The following is a 22305-nucleotide window of genomic DNA, read 5'->3' on the forward strand; positions in this document are numbered from 1 at the left end:
ATTTGTTAAGATTACGTGGCTAACTTTTTTGCTTTTACCACATCGTTTTCAATAGTTCTGAGGCTACATTCGGACCATCTCATTGACTTTTGCCCTCTCTTTTGAAATTTCCAGCGTCTATATGCCATCTAATTACTTCAAAACCACACAGATGCTCCTTTCTGCACTCTTTAGGCTAGTGCGCTGAGAGCGATAGCTACAGAATTGCTAATTAGCTGTCTTGTTATTCGTTGTAGATGCACAGGCTGTACTCAAACATCGAGACAAGGCATTGTTTTGCTATAAAGAATTGTATGACCATAACAACCCTGACGAGGCATGATTGGTGTCTCTATGTTTTGCCTTTGCTCCTTTCATTGCGCTTTTTTTTTCATTTCTCGTTGCGGCTGGCGATGTGCAGGGAGGGCTAATTGTTACTAGCATTTCTAATAAAGGTAATTTGATTGTTTTTGCTGTTTTTCAGGCTCCTCCGGCGCCCGTGCGGATGGGTTTTGTTGTCATGGCGATGGTTTCCCTTCATCGTACGACGCGCCGAACAGCGGTGACCCTGTTGTCATGTTGTCGAGCGCTACAGCATGACGGAAACATCTAATTTAGAGCAGGACGCCTCATTATCTTAATCAGGTAGCTGTGATACAGGGACTCTATCAATTATCAGGACATCACAATTTTTTCCCCCTGGCTTCCTAGAGAAGTTTACCCAAGGTGAATACCTTCAAACTTCCTGGTTTGCCTGAGATAGTACTTTTTCTTTGCATGAATAAGAAGCATCTAGCAGGGTAAAACTAAAAATAATGTCCAAAACAAGAGTCTTAGCCCTGAATCGATGTCTATGTCTTCTTGAACGCAACTCCTACTCTGGCCCACATGCTTATTTGGCATCTCACCCACACATATACCTTTCCCAAAGGCCTCTGTTTCCAGATATCTCGCTCTTCAAGCCCTCCCACACAGCACACGCTTTCCAAAACCCAAAACTGTTTATCTAGACATCGCACTGAAAACTAATTCATGCTAATTTTTCTCGCTAGAAGGAATCCGTGCTCCTGTATTTCAGTCAACATAACCTCTAGGTTGTTAAGGTGTTTGTGTTCTTGTGGGTAAAGGTTATAAATGGTCTCACCGGTACGCTGGGTTCAGACACGGCGATGCTGTCCGGGTACACCGTGGCTTTCACACACTGGTTCAGTGTGGCAGCGAAACGGTACGGCTCATTTGCCCGCTCACAACGATCCCTCTGAGAACATCTAAAGAGAAAGAGAGTGCATAATAGTTAGTTGGAAAAATATTGGGACAACCACAAAGATTGATGTTTATTAATTTGGCAGAAACTCAGTAGATGATAACTCTTCTCTGAGCACATATCAAGTTAATGAATGCTTAACAAACCAATAAACAAAAATAAAATGAATTCATGAGGAATATTCACTAGATAAATCATATTCTCACCCTCACGTCAAATAAAAATAACAGTTAAAACACTTTAAAAAAACAACGGGTTGATGCAAAGTGCTGTACAATTACATAACACGTACAAAACTATATACAGCATGATAATAACTCCAAAAATTAGGAAAAATTATATTAAAGTGATAAAAAGGAGCCTGAAGCCATACAGTAAAACTGAAGCAAAACTTTGCATAAAAGGCAGACATTTAAATTATTATTTGCTGAAAGTCTTCTCTGCCAGAGTTTTCAAATCTCATTTAATTCACAAATGTTGCATTAAAATGTGTCACACTAGATTTGATGTCTACGGCAAGACACACCAATGATGTTTGATACCATGAAGTTAAATCTGGCACAACAAATGAGCATGAATGAGATTTCAAAGAGGGGAATATTTCACATTTTTGCAGTTTGACAGTCCTTATTATGAAAAAAAGAACACTGGACATTCTCCAATATATCTTCTTCTATGTTCCTTGGAGGAAAGAAAAACGCATGCATTTGGAACGACACGATGGTGAATTAATAATCTGTAATTTCCATAACTTTCTTTTCATTTTTTTTCATTTCCCAGTGAACTACATTTAAAAGTGTGGGTTGGTAAGGATTTTCATATATTTTTCCAAGACGTCTCTTACGCTCACATATGCAGTGAAAACAACATATTGTGAAATATTATTACAATTTAAAACAACTGCTTTTTTAAAATGTAATTTATTCCATGATGCAAAGCTGAGTTTTCAGTAGCCTCTACTACAGTCTTCAGTATTGAATATGGTAGTGTATCCCTTTGACTTTTAAGTGTGGTTCATTTTCACACAGGCTGCTGTCCTTGGTGCTGAACACTTTCATACCATCACTCTCCCCGAAAGAGCAATCAGTGACTTCTAATTCCAGACATCACATGACTAAAGCTGTCATTACTGTCACAAGCCAACAATGTTCAGACCTTATACATGTATAATTCCAGAATACGCCCTCTTATTCCTCTTAAAGTGTTTTTACTTAGCAGAAAGCACTGATGGGACAGGAAAATGCCTTTTTTTATGCAAAATTATTTTTTGTTGTTGTTGCATTTACACATAGACTAAGAGAAACTACTATTGATCCACCATACAGTTCTAAATCTCACTGTACTTCTGCAAATCTGAGGGTTATTTTTACTTTTCACACCACACTCATTCAGCCTGTCACCTGGTTATGACTCAGCCTCCCTCTCTCCTTGCTCCTCTATCTTTGAAAATGAGCGTGTAGGTTTGCAATTTGCAATGTCTTTTTAACATGTCTAATGCTCTGGGGGGGACGAAATGACACTTAATGTGCTTTCAGATAAGCTTGTGCATACTTCACTGTCTGAAAACGTGGGTGTGGGTTTGTCTGCACGAGTGTGTGCATCTCTCCGAGCCACCAAATCCAGGCGCCGGGTTTGATTTTGGAGGAGGAGGTGGGTGTACTCGGGAAGCTGCGTTGCCATGGCACCAGGAGACGGCCATTATAATGTGTGTGTACATGTAAGTGTGTGTACTTAGTGGGCAACCTCTTCTCTCTCTTTCATTAAATGAAGAGTGTGTGCTCCCAGTACACATCGTTTTGTCTCCAGAGGGGTTTATTCTGCCTCTCGACAGCCCTGGTCCTCTAAAGACCTGAATGAAATGCTTAGAGAGCTGTATACACATCAAAGAAAATGCCTGAACACACAAGCACACACATACAATATGATTCATATTCTCTTAAAGTCAAGGTTTGCTGCACCAAAATGTGTTTTTTAGATTAATGTTTTTTTTAATTAAACAGGTTGTTTTAGCTTTAATATCAGCAACCTTTAATATGCAAATGAGTAAACTCTTTGCACTGACATACTAAAAAAACGAAAGCTATTGACATACTGCTGTTAATTATGAATAAGCGTTGATATTTTAAATGTGGGAGTAATAAGTTACAGGTTGTACGTGAGACAAGCTTTAAGATTTATGAATGACCTGTTTTCAGTGTGCGTGTAAGAGAGAGAGAGAGAGCGAGAGACAGAGGAGGGTAATGGTAGTGGTGGGATAACCTTTGGGTTTTTCTCTACCGTCTGCTTTTAGCCCCATGCACCAGACAGGCAATTACAGTGTCTTTTCTTCTCCTTACACACTCGACACACACACTCAACCCTGACAAGAGGAGACAGACGACAGGAGAAGATTTTCCCTTGTTTCTTTCCTGCGTTCTTACCAGCGTCCCCAAAACATCCCGCGAGGTGTGTGGCGAGACATCTGATTGAGCAAAGCTCTGAGGGAGGAGAAGACGGGACGTTTTATAGATGAAGAAATGTCTCTCTTTTAAAATAAAGCTTAGAAGAAAGCTGTTGGGGTGTTTTGAACTCCTCCCCAGGAGGGTTCAGATGAGATGGAGAAGACAACAGACGAGTCACGATGAGATGAGTAAAGATGGGACAAGAGGAGAGGAAAGGGATCGAGAGACAAAAAGAGAGGAGATGAGAGGGGGAGACAAAAATTAGATGTGAAAAATGAGATGAGGAGAAGGAGAAGAGACGAGAAGTAAAGGAAGAGGCAAAATGAGACACAGACAAGGCAAAGAAGAGGCGAGTCAAGAAGCAACACAAGAGGAGACATTAGATGAGAAAGAGCCAAAAAATGAGATGAGACGCAAAGACAACGATAATTGAAAATGATTGAAGATGAGATGAGATGAAAAGAAAAGAGATGAAAAGAGAAGGGGTGTGATGAGATGAGACAAAGAAAAAGGCTAAAATTAAATTAGACAAAAAGAGAAAAGATGAGATAAGATAAAAGAAGAAGGGTTGAGATGAGATGAAAAGTGAAGAGTTGAGATGTGATGAGACAAAAATGAGAGGGATCCAGATTTAAGACAAATACAGTCAAGAAGAGACGAGAAGAGGACATGAGTAAAGATGAACAGAGAAGTGTCGAGAAGAGATGAAAATTTAAAACAAATGTGAAGATGAGAGGAGAGTCTAGATTAAATAAGATGTAAATGAAGTGAAGAGAAGCAACGATAAGTAAAACGTGAGATGAAAAGAAAGAGAAGAGTCAAGATGAGATGAAATAAAGAAAAGGGCTTAGATGAAATGAGATGAAAAGAGAAAAGATAAGAGAAAAAGAGAAGAGTTGAGATGAGATGAAAAGAGAAGAGTTGAGATGAGATGAGCCAAAAATGAGAAGGATCCAGATGAGACAAATACAAACAAGAAGAGAAGAGAGGAGGAGAACAGAAAAGTGTTGAGAAGAAATGACAACTGAAAATGAGTGAAGATGAGATGAGAAGAAGAGATGAAAAGAGAAGGGTTGAGATGAGATGAGACAAGAGAAATAAAGCAAACAGAAAAGTTCAGAATTTCAGTCAAGACTAGTAAAGAGATGTGAGGAGATGAGAGATGAAAAGAAATGAGAGGAGAGCAGATGGGACAAGGAGAGGAGGTGAGGCGAGACAACTAGAGAGACAATACAATACAATAAGAGTCCAAAACCCAGCACCAGTGTAAATCGATCTTTCATCTCCATACTGCCCCAGTATTTGTCCAACAGGTGAAATAATTCACTCTGAATCTTCTCCCATTCCTCCAGATCAATATGTAATTAGGAATTCATTTAGCTGAGCACCAGTCCCATATAACCTGAACACAGACCAGCACCATCTAAGTTCATTACAGAGACAGAGGAGTAAACGGTGAGGCCATTTAATGAGCAGCGTATGATTGTTATAACCATAATCGCTGTCTGAATCAACGTTTAAGTGTCTATACAGCAATCCTTCTGAACGCGTGCAGATATCAATGACATTTAACTGATGAACTGGTGAAGTGATGAGTTGTGTTGTTGATTGCCAAAGAATTTTCATGGTCTATGTTGTGACTATACTTTTCAAATGTCAGTCTAAAGAAAAGACACCATCAGGTCACTGCTTTATGAAATGAGATCATGATCCCTCAGACTGCTACTTTATAAGGTTTTGAAAGTAGTAAGAAAAATAAAAACTCAAGATAACAAAAGCCATGATGTTCAGTCATACCCAAGGTTGTTGCCACGCCACCTATCTTTTGCAAAAACTATGGCTATATAATTGGAAAGGTATACTAGAGGATAGCAAAGTCCACTAAAGGAGGTAGAGCTTTTTCACATTTGGCTCCCAAACTCTGGAATAGCCTTCCTGATACCTGAGATGACCGAACACCTGAGAAGAGATGATGCCAACCCTCAGACAACATACAAAACTACCAACCTTTGACAAATGCATTACATGACATTAACTAACTGCTTGATCTGCCATATAGACATCAATTTGAGATAGTCACCACTGTTAAGCTATTACTAAATATAACGTAGAAACTTAAAATTTCTGTAAAGCTGCTTTGCAACGATTTGCATCGTGAAAAGCACTATACAAAAAAACTTGAATTGAATTGAACATGGGAGGTCAAGTCACGTGCACTGCATTATGGGACAGAAAATCTCACACATTGTGCTCTGTGAATTCAATGCATAAGAAAACTGTCATATGGTGCACAGTATACAGTATACGTGGCAGAAAAAGTGTGCTACCCAACATATCAAGAATGTCCATGCGGGTACATCAGAGAGAGAGAGAGAGAGAGAGAGAGAGAGAGAGAGAGAGCGAATGCTTCCTCACAGCACGGATCAAATGCTGAACCCTGCTGTGAAGATCGTCTCCCTCCTGGAACGGCCGCCACAGCCATGCAAACAAGACCCAAGCCGAGAGCTTACACACACACACACACTTTCCAAACACTCATGTATTGCATAATGTTAAATGCCTTAAACACTGATCAGCACTCAGATTCCCCACCTCCCTCTTTCTCTCTATAATGAGCTAAATCCTAAAAGCCATTATGGATCCGTTGGAATGATCTCTGCTGAGCAACTGCTGGATCACTGATATTAAACCAGCCTTTGACCTCAAAGGAGTTCAGCCAATCAGATCATCTCCAGGATTAGTGTTCTCCACGGGCCAAGGAGATTAGTCCTCCTAAATCTGACAGCAAACTTTATGTTCTCCTCCTTTTTCTGTCTCCTCTCAGTTTCAGGGTCCCACCTAACTGGCCAATGAAAGATGTTGTCTAATGCCAGACAGATACCAGACAGATGCAGTTTGCCTTCATAGTCTAAACCAGAAGATTTAGTGCTGCTAAATAGACTAATGAAACCATCTAAGTAGGTGTCAGCAATCTCTCTCTCTCTCTGTCTGTCGCTCTAGTCTATCAGATGTGGAAGGACTGACTCCATAGGGGCCGCGAGGAGTGAGAAATGAGCAAATATGAGAGTGGAGCTGGAATTAGAACGAGTGAGAGATGTTAATTTCATTAAGACAACACTGACTGTGAAAAAGCACTCGCCATGGGGAGGGAGGAATACAAGCACACACGGAGAGAAAGAGAAAGTGAGAGAATCTGATATACACCGTAGCATAGTATATTTAATAATTACTATATTGACATAACATGATATTTATGGTATATGTTCCTTCAAAAAATATGCAGCTTAAATATTAAAAATAATATGCTACGATACATTTATACAATTGAAATAAAACAAGTATTTTAAATCATTTTAAAATATAAATAAATATTGAATACATTTTAAAATTAAAAATATGTATAAAATAATTAATTTCAAAGTATACCATGTCACATGTTAAAAAAAAATGCAATAGCATGGTACTTTTAGTTCTTTTTGCTAGTGAATTAATAAATACATAAGCTTGTCAGCACAGCACAGCATGGTATGTTTGAGATTCGAATGGCATCTGTATTACATGAGTTTTAATACAGCAGAAAGCCCCGGAGGACTGATGGAAGAATGTAATCCTGCCGCGCTAACACCATGAAGACGAAAAAAAAAAACAGCCCCATGCTGAACAGAGACGCACAAATACCGCTCGCTTCGCCAATTATTTGTCCCTGTCCTGTCGGGAGTCATGTAAATTACTTTAAGTGCACTTTTCCAAGGGAGGTACGCCCGCCATTACTGTAATGATGGCAGGGGAGGGTTTACACACCCCTACAGAGTCAGGACGCGAGAGAGAAGACAACAGCACAAAACCACTAAAAGATGACGAACGCAGTAATGTCAGTTGCCTGTTGTTCTGGAAACGTTAGATTCAATATTTAAAAGCATACAATCGTCTGAGGATTCAGCATTCTGTAAGATATTAACATCTGGATGCAGTTGCACTAGTCCACCACCAGAGGGCAAACAACCTCTGTGCCATCTGAGCACCACTAGGCTTTAACATGTGATCATTCCTAGACTTTTCACTACATGATTTAAGTTTTGGAGATTGTGGTCTTCAAATACATGACAAATCATGCGTGGATATAAAGAAGAAACTTACATGTTATGCAGCACACACCAGCCACAGTGTGGATCTCCGGAGCTCAGACACTCCCCACACGTGCCATACTGCTCACAGGACTCGATAGGCACCCGTGTGACCTGCAGAACAAAGAAACAACAGACTGAGCATATTCAATAAACACAAACTCTATTCATCCATTTGATGGATATATGATACTTAGCTTAAGTAGCATTTGAAAATCTAAGCCACTTCGTTTTGAGACTATGATGGACAAGAAGGAGGAGAGAGAAAGGTCAACAAAGTGACACAGGAACGAGATGAATCCCAGTATTTAGGAAAAATAATACTTGTCAAAAGTAAAATGATGATTTCCACTTTTACAGTGATATATAGTAATGGAAAAAATGATGAGATGGCAAGGCAAATGAGAGAACAGTTTGAGACACTGAGGTCAATTTCTTCCTGAAAGCATGATAATACACCCCAAAATGACAATTCAGTCATCGTTTACTTAAGAAGATAAGACCGTTTTCAGTTCCCACTGACATCGATCATCTGGATAAAAATACAATAGAAGTCAACTGGAACGGTTTAGTTACCAGCATTCCTCAGAATATATTTATTTTGTGTTCACTAAAAAAAGAAAGTCTGAGGTATGTAACAACATGAGCGTGAGTACATGACAACAGAATTTTTGTTTTTTTTGGGTGAACTGTCCTTATAAGTAGAAATGGAGACACAATGCCCTTGAGAAATAATTTCCATTACATCTCCATTTCATATCATTGCTGTCTCTGAGAAAGACTGAGATCTCATTTTCAATAATTTTTATCTATGGCTTTCCAAATGTGTATGTGTATGTGTATGTGTATAGTATATGTGCACAAGAACGTTTGTGTGTTCATGTGAAATCATGTTTCCTTTGAAATGCATAAGTCAAAGACAAACATGAGTGTTTTCAGTGGTAAATCCTGTACTATGTGTGTGTGTGTGTGTGTGTGTGTGCAGAACAGAGGAAACAGGACACAAGCAGCTGTGCTACTGCCACTAAGAGGAATAGCATTGACACAGTGCTCTTTTGTGTCGCCCCGTGCACCTGTCCAACTAGGTATGAACACACACACACACACACACCTGCTCAAACATACAGAAAATATGTATACAGTATCTGTATCTGACCTAAGATCTATATATATTTGTATAACACTGTATAAACTGCTTGTAATTGATAGTTGCAACATGTTTACTTACATCAGCTATCTAAATCTAAATGTGGATATTCTAGAAACATCTATAATGTTTTTAAAAACAACTGATTTTGAATAATATAGATTAACTCATACCCATATACTAATAGTAATATTTCTGCACTTGTATAATCATAATAGTATATATTATATAATAATATATCATAATGCATTAAATATTATTAACAATAATAATAATTGTATCATTATCATTTATAATAATAATATAATATTGTATCATTATTATTATCGCCAACAATTATTTAACAATAACAGTAATATTTACAACAAAACTACCACAACTACAGTAATTGTTGTTTTAAATATTGTTATTTGTTAAATAATTGATGTAATTACAACGACAAACACATTCTTAATAATTTAAAACCTTTAACCATAAAAATTTAATAAATATTATCTTAATTTGTTTTCTCAAATGAGGATTTCCCCAGATGTCCCTAAATTGAGGAATTGTTTGATTTACACGTTTACACTTCTAGTCATAAATTTGACTTCAAAGTATAGTTAAGTAGGTACACACACACACACACACACACACACACACACACACACACACACACACACACACACACACACACACACACACACACACACAAACACACTCAGAGACAGACACATACTCAAATATTGGTGATTGAGTCAAGTTTGTTTCCAGAGTGAGACTCAATTCACTGACCATTATAAAAAGCAAACATGTCACTCCTCAAAACTCAACAAGCAGTGTGTCTCTGGCAAACAGTCTGAACATATGCTCTCTCACACACACACACCTAGACAATCAAACACTACTGTAATACCTCAGAGATGAGTGCTAACAAGATACACACTCACAAAGGATCACTTCAACAGACTAGAACCTTGCTTTGCCTGCTGACCCACAAAGCCCCTATCCACTCCACTCGCACAGCCTTCTGGTGCCCACTTGGCATGCTGGGATAGCATCGCTGTGATGACCGGGCCACAGCTCTGTGATTTGTGCCTGCGCTTGTAATATCTCTTTTATCTATTCATGTATTTTCAGGGGTTTGCTTTCATTGCCAGCACTGGAGTCTGTGATGTCCTCCCTTGTCGCTGAGGGTTTTTTTTGGGTGCACCTGCATCCTATTAACACACACAAGCAGAACAGGATAATATGAAGTCACTGAGGATTTGGGTGAAAATATATATTTTTTTTCCCTGCATTTTGTCTGAAATGAATGGATGACTAAATTTGGTCAGGTGTGTTACAGAGAAATAACTGTATATATATATATATATATATATATATATATATATATATATATATATATACATACATACTACATACATACATATATATATATATATATATATATATATATATATATATATATATATAGATGAAATAATAACAACAAAGCTTTACAAAGTATTTATATATATATATATATATAGCCTGCTGTATATGTGTGATGTGTGACTTTACCTCAAGTACATGGTAAGTTACACCTTGCCATTAAAATTAATTATGAAAGATGTCTTACAGTATTAGGCTTATGTTCATATCAGATACAAATAAAAGAACAAAATAGAAAGAAAGTTTGACCAATAGGACCAGTGTGCCAGTTAGTATTCAGAATTTGGGCACAGCATCAAGCTTTTTGACGGTTACCAGCATTGTGTTTTCTTTATTCTGACATTCGTGAAGGGGTCAAAGGGTAGGATGAAGTGAGAGACAGTTTTAAGATGGATGAGTGGGCACACAGTGTGCGTTTAGTGAGAGGGGTGGAGAAACAAGCAAGGTTCCCACTGAGCATGTGTGTGCGCTGTATGGCCATGTTAAATGTCATTAGTGTGTGAGCGGCAGGGTCTGACGGGGGTAGACATCCACCTGCCCCTGCGACACACAGCCACAGCGGCTTCAAAACAAAGACATGCATTCAACCTCCCGCTACCAGCGTTGTTTCCACCGACACACGGCTGTGATCGCAATGGCATGCACAGTTGTGTTTATACTGTACATACGGTGTGACTTCATGGTAAAAACCGAGGTGTCCCACAAGGATCCATCCTGTTCCCTTTTTCATTTTCACCCAGCTCCCCCTCCATCATTTCTCTTTATTTTTCGCCTGCTCGTTGCCCCAGGACAAACAGGTGGTCAAAAGTAATGAGTCCAGCACATCAGCGCTGCTGCCCAGCCTGATGACAAACAAGCCCACCAGGGGCTCCGCTCACAAAGCAACTCCGGCCATACAACGCTGGTTTAACATGGCAATAAGTCTCAATGTTACACAACACTGACTTAGAGCCAGACCAACAATCCAACAACATTAGATTCACAGATTAGCCAGATGATGCCATCTTGACGCCAACAGTCACCAAATGCCGGCTCTGGAGTAACACTAACTAAATTTGCTATATTTTATGAAGAAAATGTAAGCCTGCACAAAATGCAAAGGTGTTTTTATAGTTACCAGGGCATTACTATGCGGTTGCTAAGGTGTTCTGAGTGGTTGCTTGGGCATTTTGGGTATTTTTAAGTATTTAAAAGAGCCTACCACCAAGTCTCTTTGATATTTTGGCCCCTAGATATGGCTCAGGTTTCTTCTTGAATTCATTTTTTCACCAATTTTTAAACCCAAACCCCCAAAAATTGCAAACCAAACTAAAGTAAATTCTGTTCATAAAGTGTAACTGTTGTCTAATTTGAAATAATAACCCTCCACGCCACAATAACCCTAGTGTAAGCAATAGTACTAGTGACACTAACTACATTATGAAGATCTGCAGCAGTGACAAACGCTGATGGAGCGGATCAGAGAGGGGACAGCTGCTCTGCAGGGTGACACAGCTGCCGCAGGTGCACGTCCATGTCTGCACACTTGGCAGGAAGATGTCAAAGGAGAAGATGGAGACAGAGATTGATAAAGAGACTTCCAGACAGAAAAAGTGAGATGGATAAAGGTGTTATGGGGGTTGCGGGCAGGCAACTGGAGCAGCTGTTGACCAGCACATGCTTTAGTCAGTCAACACAGTGGGAAGCACAATGAGGCCTGTTCTCCCACTGAGAGTAGCTTGTGATTGTGTGTGTGTTTGAATGCTTTCTCATTAAAACTTGAGTTTAGCTGCAGAACAGAGAAACACGGTTTTCATTTGAACCATTTTTTTGATTAGTTTACAATAGAACCAAATATAAAGCAATAAGCAAGATCATACGCTAAAGACTTTATCACAGTTGTTAGGCATGATGCAAGCTGCAGCAACAGCAATATGATAAAAGGCAGCAATGTTCAATAAATGATTACATTTATTAATATTAATAATCGCAAATTATTTTTCTGTCACGTAAAACAGCTGTAAAGCATGGTAGTGTTCAAGCATGGTAGTGCTCAAAGATCATTCTAGGTGCTTATAAACATTAACTATTTAAGTCACCTTTTCTTTCCATAATATATATATATTATTATTATTATTATTATTTTTGGATAACTATAAACCACCATACAAGTCGACAAATAAAATGTGGTGTTTAATTTATGCTGCAGTTTCTGGGTGTTTATTTAGAACTCTTTTTAAGTGGCCCGTGGGCAAACTGTCTCAATGTAAATCTTAGCATTGGATTGTTTATACATTTATAAAGTTTATACATAGAAATATGTGCCTACTAGTCACTAATGTTGCCATATATATTGTCAAAAAAAAAACACACACTAAATATTTTGTAATTTTTTTTTATATAATTCTTTAAAAATAAAATGTAATAATTATAAAAATGCCAAAATGAAATAAAATATGCCAAAAAAAAATGAATAACTATATGTTTAACTATATCACATGAAAAACAGTCAGCTACTACACTGATTAGTCAGTTTTGTGTGTTTGATTCACTAAAAAGAACCGGTTCATAAGAGTCATTTGTTTGGGAATCATACTACACTGGTCATGCTGTCTGTTTTTGAATTTTATTTATTTATTTTTTAGTAGTAAAGAAATATTGAAAGTATTTTTCCTGTAAGTGGTCTGAAAGCCTAAAAAACATTCCTCCAAAAAACATTCGAATGTACCACAAACGCCATTAATCTCCACTTGCACTTGTGAACTTAAAGTATTAATAACAGCCAATTGGCTTAAAAGACAACTGTAGTTAGATTAGCGAGGAATTCTGGGTTCAGCCCAAACTCATGGTAGGACAGGGTGCTCGCCAACTCCTAATTTCCTCTTGAGCTCAGTAATTCTTCCACAGCTTAAAATGCTTCCAGGATGCTATCTGCTAATCTCTTTCTGGCTTGACTTTGATATTTTCCACTCGCTCTTATGCTGGCCAAGAATCGCCTGGAGACAGGACATTTAGAAGAAAAGAAGACAGAGTTGGCACCGAATTCTTGTCTTATTCACAAACAACACTCCTCAAATCAAGCTTGTAACCTCCAAAGAACCTCTGCTGCTGTAATCCAGACCCAAGACGTTATAATTACAACTGAACGGATGATCTTAGACCTGTACTTGGGATCAGCATGGAGAGTACTGTATGCTAGGAGAGCAGGGAGCTGGACCATGAAAATAAATGCTCACAAATAGCTCTCTTTTCCATAGACCTCAGAACACCCTCGCTGTCACATGCACCTGTCTGATGAATGGAGAACCATTAGAGAGAAAACAAAAGCGAGAATGAGAGCAAGAGTGATACAGAATGAAAGAAAGCTGCAGGTCTGAGGTAAATGATTAAGAGCAGAAACATGTGGAGAGAAGGATGTAGAGCGATATATCCAAGGGGTTAGAAGGAGAATGACAAATATGAGGGCAAACCGAGGGTAAGGGAAATCCTGTTCTTGCGTATCCAGACTTGACTATCAGCATACAGTCTGATCAACATTACAGTTTGTTCTGGCCAAGAACTTCTTACTTAGACAGGAAAAAACTGTCTGAACAATGTGCAAATTGACCAATTTTTGGCATGATGTTAGGGTTTACAATATGAAGATTTTAGATTATTTTGAGTTATTTCATCAAAAATGTCTTGCAACTCAGACTGACATAGAAGAGAGAGTGTTTATTGTTGTTGAGGAGCATCAGAAAATATAATGTAGGTATCTAGGATATCTTATTTACAGGAAAAATAAGCAGAATAACTGTCCCATAAACCTTCAAATTAGGCAAACTTTGCAATCTTTAAAACTTTACAAACTTTAAACTTTTAACAATCACACTGAACAATACATTTCGTAAGCAATGGATAGACTACATTTATCCGTTTTGTCAAAAATATGACCATCTACAGCGTTCAAACGTTTGGGGTCAGAATTTTTTATTAAAGAAAAAGTGATCAAAAATGACTACAAATATTAAAAATTTTAAGTGTTAAAATTAAGCAAAAATATTAAGCGGCAAAAACTGTCATAAGCATTGCCAATCATAAGAACCATTGTTAATAACTGAAGTAACAAATAATAACTGTACACAAATCAGCATTTTAGAATGATTTCTGAAAGATTATGTGACACTGTGGCAGAAAATTTAGCTTAACTGCCAGAAATAAATTACATTTTAAAAGAAAACAATTTTTCAATTGTAATTTTTCACAAAATAACGAAATAAATGCAGACAAAAACAAACAAACAAACAAACTAAAAAACACTCCTCACTTCTGAACGGTGGTGTATACAGAAAATGACTCTGTGGGATATCTGTCAGTACTGAAAACTAAAAAGTCCAGCATCTTATTCCTCCTACAAATTCCTCATTCCTGTTGCCTTGGAAGTGTAAATATGTTTTAACCAAAATAAACACAAACTGATAAAATTCTGCACACACTTACTCCCTTTTTTACACACAGACAGCCCAATTAAGAGCGGGCTTATCGTCTGAGCTGAAACTCAAGACATCCAGAAGCCTCTCATGTACAAATACTGTATCCAGATGTTCATGCACACTCAAAACGTTCACCAAATCCACATCGTGGTTGCCATAGCGACCAGTCCAGGCATTGACCCACTACCCCTCTCCTGGAGTGAGCCGTAAACAGCTGGTACCTCTGGGACACGCTGCCACCTACACACACAGACACACACACTCACTCACACATTCATTTTTAATGTGAGACACTGAACGCTTCACCCACAACAATGAGAGCCATCGATCACGTCCCTTCAGACACAGAGACACACACACACACACACACACACACACAGTGTGCAATAATCTCACTGACACATAAATCCATCGATACTCACCGAAAATCAAAGAAAGACAGCATTTTTAATCAAATAAATGAAGCCTTTTAGACCATAAGAGACTTCTGTTAGAAACATTTAAAAAAAAAAACATACCGACTTTATCATACACACTGCATGATAAAAGTTAATTTTATTAATTTTTTCAGTGTTTAGGAGTACAGTAGCATATAGCAAGTTTTACAGCTAACACACATGGAATAAAAGCTATAAACTCTAATTTAGATTTCTTCATGGGGTCTTTTTAGATTTAGACAGTCAATTTACACAAGTCAAGTCTCTCACACAAACACACACACACACCTCAGTCCTAAGGACAAATTCTCTGGTGATAAGTTCATGCTTGGCTAAGCTGAGGGCAACAATTGACTGACTCTTATCCGTTTAGTGCAGTGTCTCTGTGGAGTCGAGCGGCCCACAAATTCTCAGACATGAGGCTAATCTGACCCCTCGAATCCCAGCAGAGATAAAGGACGACACAGTCATTTACACACACACATCTGCACAGATATACACATATATCTCAAAGCCAGATTGTGTATATGGAGGCTAACGGGGTCGTGCTAACCAGCCAAACCTTGACCCTTTGATTCCGAAGCACAGATTGTCACTACGGTGGTCGCTCACAGAAATCCACATTACGTATTCAGCAAACCCACTCAAACTGGAGCGCAATAAAACATTTACACATGTGAAGTGTAAGTTACTACACACATACACAATCGCTCTGTTTGCACAACTCTCACAGCCCTATTCACTGGCATGTCACTAAAGCTCACAAATGCATGAGTATGTGTGTGTTTGTGGGGGTTGAAAACTCAATCAAAGCATTCTTGATTGCGTGAGGAGGCCTCTCAGCAAGACTCCAACGTACTGTAGGAGAATGATGGCATGATAGAGCGAGCGAGAGAGAGAGTTGATGCGCTTCTCAAAGTACATGAAGACAACGGCTAAAGCAAGCATCCCTATTTTTATTTTTTAGTGTTAGCGATTTGAACAAACCCCTAATACTAAAATATTAAACTTCAATATGTAACTTGTCCTGCACTGTGCTATGAACATGAATGATACTGTACCTTAAATTGTATGGTTTATTAAAGAGACTATTGCTATTAATTGCTATTAATTTATTGGTGTTTGTAATCATGATTTTAAGATATAACTGACAAAAAAGGCCCACAGATTTGTGAATTAAACCCATAATATTGACATTGCTAGCACTATGCACCACCAACTGAGCTACCTGCTAATTTACATTAATAGAGGGATCTAAGTCATATTAAGGCCATATTAAGGAACCAGTATATTAGTGCCCATCCAGGGTTTTTCCTGTTCATTTGTCTCATGGGAATTACAAAAAAAGTCTTCATATAAGAGTTATAAGCAATGAACCAAACCAATTAACTCTGAGGTGAATCACAACATGCAAACTTTGATTTGAAGAAAAAAGTATTTGAAAATCAGACAAAAATACTAACTGATTTAGAGAAACAATACATTTAACTTTTTTTTTAGGGATACTAACACTTTTTTTGAGAGCATAAGGACACTGACTGTGATTGGTGGAGATTTATTTGTGGAATCATGAGATATGTAGTATTTTACCAAGAATTCTGCTGTCGAACAGTATTATTTAAAAATACATTTAAATAATGCAGATTGATGGCTTCAAAAAAGCCATCAGAAACATATAACCATCATATACCATCAATTGACAACCTCATAGCTCATAGTAGGTCTCACAGTAGGTCTTTTCAAAGTAATTTGTCAAAATCAGTTCCCAGAAAATGCAAAAAATGAATCCAATTTTTAATTCCGGAACCCAAGTGTTGCACTCTATCACCTAGAAAACACACTAAGAAACATTCAGATTATCACAGCAATGTGCTAACTAGCACCCTAGCATCATGCTGGAGATCTGCACAGAAAGGCACTCTCATATTTTATTCCGAAAATACATGAAACATGTCTTACGAATAAAATCTAGACACAGCAGAATGGCACAACTGATTAGGAACTATATTAAAGGCAAAAGCGAAGCATGTGTGCTCATGAGGTGACCTTTGAAATCCCTCTCCACTCCAAACTTAAATGTCATGTGGAGTTTTTACTGTCCGACAGAAAAATACACATAAATCAAAATGAGACAACCTCCTAGCTAGCTAACAATATTACATTGCAATAAAACAACTAACCGCCTGATCAAAGGAAGCATTAGCTTAGCCTTAGACTGTTTCCGGAACACAACAGATTTCAAAAAGCATTAGATAGTTGTTAGCCGAAAATCGATGGTCATTTCTGAGTGAGGCATCCTGTCTGATTGTGTTTTAGATGAAATGTGAGGGCTCTTAACCTTCGTGTTTGAACAGAGCTCTAAGCCTCCTAAGCGAACCGTTTCTTTCCCATCAGAGCTATTTGTGTAACGGATTTGGCCTGAACGTGTAGACTTAGCTCGACTGAAACATCTCGACGCTTTGGCACCAGAGGGGTTATGCAAGACTGCTATAAAAGGCTTCTGAAAGCTTCAACTATAGTAAATCTCAGTCAACATACAGGCACGACTTCCGTGAGGGACTGCGTTTCTAATCGTGCATCGGAAAGCCAACACACAGTGGGTCTCACAGTGCAGCTGCGTCACAGAACTCATGCTAAGTTGGAAACGTACAGTATACACACCTAAAAAAGTATTCCTACCTCAAAAACATGATTCAGTCAGCTTTACAACTCAGGTAACAAACGTTTTGACTGAAAGTCTGTGCTTAAAGGTGTCATATGGTGTGATTTCAAGTTTTTGAATCGTTTCAAACCTATGTGACTTTCTTTCTTCTATGAAACATACACACAAATAAAAATATTTTGAAGAGATTTTGTCCATACAATGAAAGTCAATGGGGTCCAAAACAACCACACTGACTTTCATGTCATTTCATAAAATAAAACTAGCTTTTCAAATAAGAAGCTTATTTGGAACAACTCAAGGATGAGTAAATGATGACATTATTTTCATTTTTGGTTGAATTATTCCTTTTAATGCATTTTGTTAACAGTTGTAGAAAGTCAGATTTCACACAAAAACTCCACACGCTTTCAGGGAATGGGGCAGAGTTTATAGGAAACGCACGTGGGCTGTAAAAGGGTTAGCGAGACAAAGAGGATTGGAATAATAGAGCGGTAGACTGGACCTGAGATACGGAGCTGGAAACTGCAGCCAGTCGATAGAGAGTGAGTACATCAATAATGTATGACTGAAATCCTCTCACAGAGGCCGATGAGGAGAGGGGTCGTATGTGTGTGTGTTTTTGCCACATTATTCAACCATATTTCATGGCTCGCATGGGCATATGTACAAAATCTCTGTCAGAGCTGACAAAATAGTGATCCACACTGCTTCACCTGACAACAGTGGTATCCGCATACTGTGACACTAATGAGAGGAAGATGCACAGGCGGCCCATGTTTGCCTTTTGGTGGAGCGCGGCACCCGGGTGCAGCTGCCGGCCGTGCTCGGAGCCCCCTCGGGGAGACGCCAGTAAAGCCCTGTAACCTGTCTGTCCGTCAGCCTGTCAATTAGCCCCTGACACCTCCTCTACAATGTGCCAGGCGGGCACAGGTCTTGAACTTCTTCTATCGGTCTCTAGGTGGGGGGCTCTAGCTCATGGTCCCGGTCAAAACCCAACTGTCAGATAAGCTAACTGATGAGACCTACAAATGCGATTAGCAGCCATATGCCTCCTGCTCCATCTAAAACCATATTCACGCACAGAACAATATTTTAGGAATCAAATAGAAAATATAAGAAAATAAATTCTTAAAAATATACATTTTTTTCCAAGTATTTGTTAGAATATTTTAATATTAAAATTTTATAAAGTAATTATCTGTAGTGCATCCAGACACAATACTTTAAACACATTAGAACACTTTCAATAATACCAGATACACTTTAAAAAAATGCTTTGCCTTTTTCTAGTATTTTTTAATCTATATTATGTATATAATTATGTATTATCCATTTTTTTGTGTAGGTCTCTCCATTCATCCATCCATCCATCAATCCATCCATCATGACTTTATATAATGTTGTATTATATAAAGTAATACTTTTACTTACACTTATACACACACACAAACACATAATTATTAAATCATGCATAACATTTATATATAAAATCTATTTATATCTAGCAATAAGACACAAAACTATATTTTAAACATATTAGTGCATTTTAAAAAGAGCTTTTTTCTAGTATTTATTTATTTTTATTGAATTATTTTATTATTTGTTTGTTTTAGTTTGCATTATTTTTTGTTGTTGTTTTTGATAGTAAATAAAATTATATATTTGACCATACATGGTAAAATCCTCACTATTTAATTTTAATTACTTTACAAAAAATAATTAAATATCACAGAGATTCAAATACAGAGAAATTGATTCAGAATCTTTTTTTTTTTTTTTCAGAATGAAAATGTTAACTAACATTTTCACCTGCATTTTTGCTGATGAGATTACCATTGATTGTGCTGGACAAAGATGGAGAGGTTTTAATACAACACAATAGCGGCTAGTATTAAAGCCAGATCCCAGAGCAGCAGTACAGTGGCCTCTAAACTGATAATTCAGTTCGAACTGACAGCAGACAGAGGCTGAGCTACTGTCTGAGGAGTGAATAATTCAGCTGTCAAAGCTCAGAGCAACAGGCTGAGGGCTGCGTCTCCCTCACTCTCTCTCTCTCTCACTCACACACACACACACACACACACACACACACATACACACGTGTGCAAGCAGTGGTGTATATCAGCAGGGGAGATGATAGGGGCCTTATTGATTTCAAGAAAGCAGCCAGACAGTGGGTCGCTCTGACCTGGGGCTGCATAATAATCCAGGTTTGATTATGTGAAATTAGAGAGTGAGAATGTCAAAGTGAGAGTGTGACTGCATGAGGGCTTCTTTTGTTTGCGGAAGACAAAAGACATCAAAATTCCACTCCTGATTTCAGCACAAACCGTGTGTTTGTTGTGTGAGTGTCGTGGTTTATGCCCCTTCTCCTGGCTCTTTGTTTGCCAATCACCCCCCTCCGCATTTGTGGAAATCTCTAGCGTGTGTGTTTGTGTGTTGCATGCGTGTGTATATACAGATGGCGAGTTTGGCTGCACCCCACTGCTCTCTTGGCTGCTCTGCAGGCGAACGCTCAGCGTGATTGGCTGGCTGAGGTTTGGGGAGAAGGGGGGGAAACACCGTGATGGCTCAGGTGGCCCAGTCTGGTGCCAGTCGTATCATAAACAATCCTCTTCCACTCAGCCGTGAGCTCACTGCGGTCCTGCGAAAAAACCAATTTAGCAGAACCGCATGGACGCAACTGATGCCCCATCCTCCGATTCACTCAACAGATCATGAGATGGTGATGTGATAGAGACATGTCCCAATTTCTTTCCTTTCTCCAGGACAGCTAAGGAGGAGGTAGATGAGTTCTAGCGAAGGAACCCTAAAACACCACCGCAAGAAATAATGGGCCCTCGCTTTGTAGAAAAACGTGAAAGCAAACACACGCCGTTCCATTCGCCTCATTTAATCCAGCTGCTCTGACAGTACCCTTCTGCGACGCTGTCGAAGAGGAAGTCATGGAAATATTCCGGTAATGAGCCTCGGCTGTCTTTGGGTCTCATTTTGTACATCCAGTCAGCACAGCGAGAGGCCAATGTGGCTCATTTTTATTTGACTGGATGGATCTGCACCAATCACCTTAAGCTTATTTGAGCGTCGGGCTTATAGCTAATACGAAACATATTTCTTTATCTTATGGTTTTAGCATACAGTTTGCTTGTATTCGCTGCTTACTGCCTGTCATTCTCTATGCCTGTTCCTTCAAAACAAACTTCAGAGACAAATCTCTTTCAATTATTTCAGTGCTTATCAAAAATGCCACTAAATGTTCAAGATTTGGGAGAATCAAATGTACAACCACAAAAACTATCTAAAAAGCACCAAATAATTTACTTAAACTTTATTATCATTATTATTATTTTACAATAATGTTATCTATTTAAAATTTTTAATTATTTCAGAAGTAAAATTGTGTCTTATTTTTCTTATCCCACTGGAAATTTAAGTTTCCTGTTTTAATCATAATTATAATCAGAAATTGTGCTAGACTTTGTAAATGAGGTGAAAAAAGTAAAAAATTAAAAAAAGTTACTAGCAAAAATACATATTCTAAATAAATAATCATCTATTCATTAATTTTACTTAATGTAAAAAAGCATTATTATTATTGTTATTATTAATAATAAATTATATTAATTAAATACATAATAAACACATTAATAATAATAATATTAACAATAATAATAATAACATCGACAACAATTATTATTATTATTATTATTATTATTATTGTGGATTTTCTTTATTATGAATAACAATACATTATAAATAAATAAATAAATATTATTCATTTATTTAATTATTTTTATTATTATTATTATTCCCAAAAAACATGGAGAAATATGGAGGGTCCAGGGTCTTAAACACCATCCCAGGATATAAAATCATAAATTACTAATCACTCTAAACCAGTCTTATGTCTGGTGCACACCTGCAATGAAAAATAATACTTCATGAGCCTCAAAAATCCTTCAAGGTCTGGGGGCAATCTTCATTCAATCCTTTATGATATTTCCTTCCCAACATTCATCACTGTCTCTGGCATGTATCGCCCACCGGTGTGCCTCCTGCTCCCTGTTGAGTTCTGTCAGCATTATGCCAGTGCACCACTCGAGACTGACATCCATCACTCGCTCGGCGGAGGCAACATACGCTTGCTGCATAAGTATTATAAGCGTGATGCTAATGCACGGCGCATCACACACACACTAAACAGATATAATTGAAGACAGCGCTTCTGTCAATAACCTACACATCTAACTCTGGAGAACAGGTCATGGAGCGGAGATAGGAAACCTGATGATGCGAAACCTTGCCTTATTAAGCGAGTCCGAGAGAATAGGAGTATTATTAACATATCAAAGGCCACTAACCGAAGGTGTGTGGTGGCATTAGC

At 38.1% G+C, this 22305-nt stretch overlaps 1 protein-coding gene across 3 annotated transcripts in view; it reads right to left on the reverse strand.

The window, feature by feature from the left end:
* Positions 1 to 22305, reverse strand: part of LOC109103473 (plexin-A2) — a 201994-nt gene that overhangs the window by 68502 nt on the left and 111187 nt on the right. For all 3 annotated transcript variants that reach the window (XM_042750415.1, XM_042750414.1, XM_042750416.1), the window contains 2 exons: positions 7822 to 7922; positions 1124 to 1247 (listed from right to left, as the gene is read on the reverse strand). In XM_042750415.1, coding sequence (XP_042606349.1) covers positions 1124 to 1247; positions 7822 to 7922 — 225 coding nt within the window. The remainder of the gene's footprint in view (positions 1 to 1123; positions 1248 to 7821; positions 7923 to 22305) is intronic.

Source organism: Cyprinus carpio, chromosome B23 (genome assembly GCF_018340385.1).
Source record: "Cyprinus carpio isolate SPL01 chromosome B23, ASM1834038v1, whole genome shotgun sequence".
In the NCBI taxonomy this organism is placed as follows: domain Eukaryota; kingdom Metazoa; phylum Chordata; class Actinopteri; order Cypriniformes; family Cyprinidae; genus Cyprinus; species Cyprinus carpio.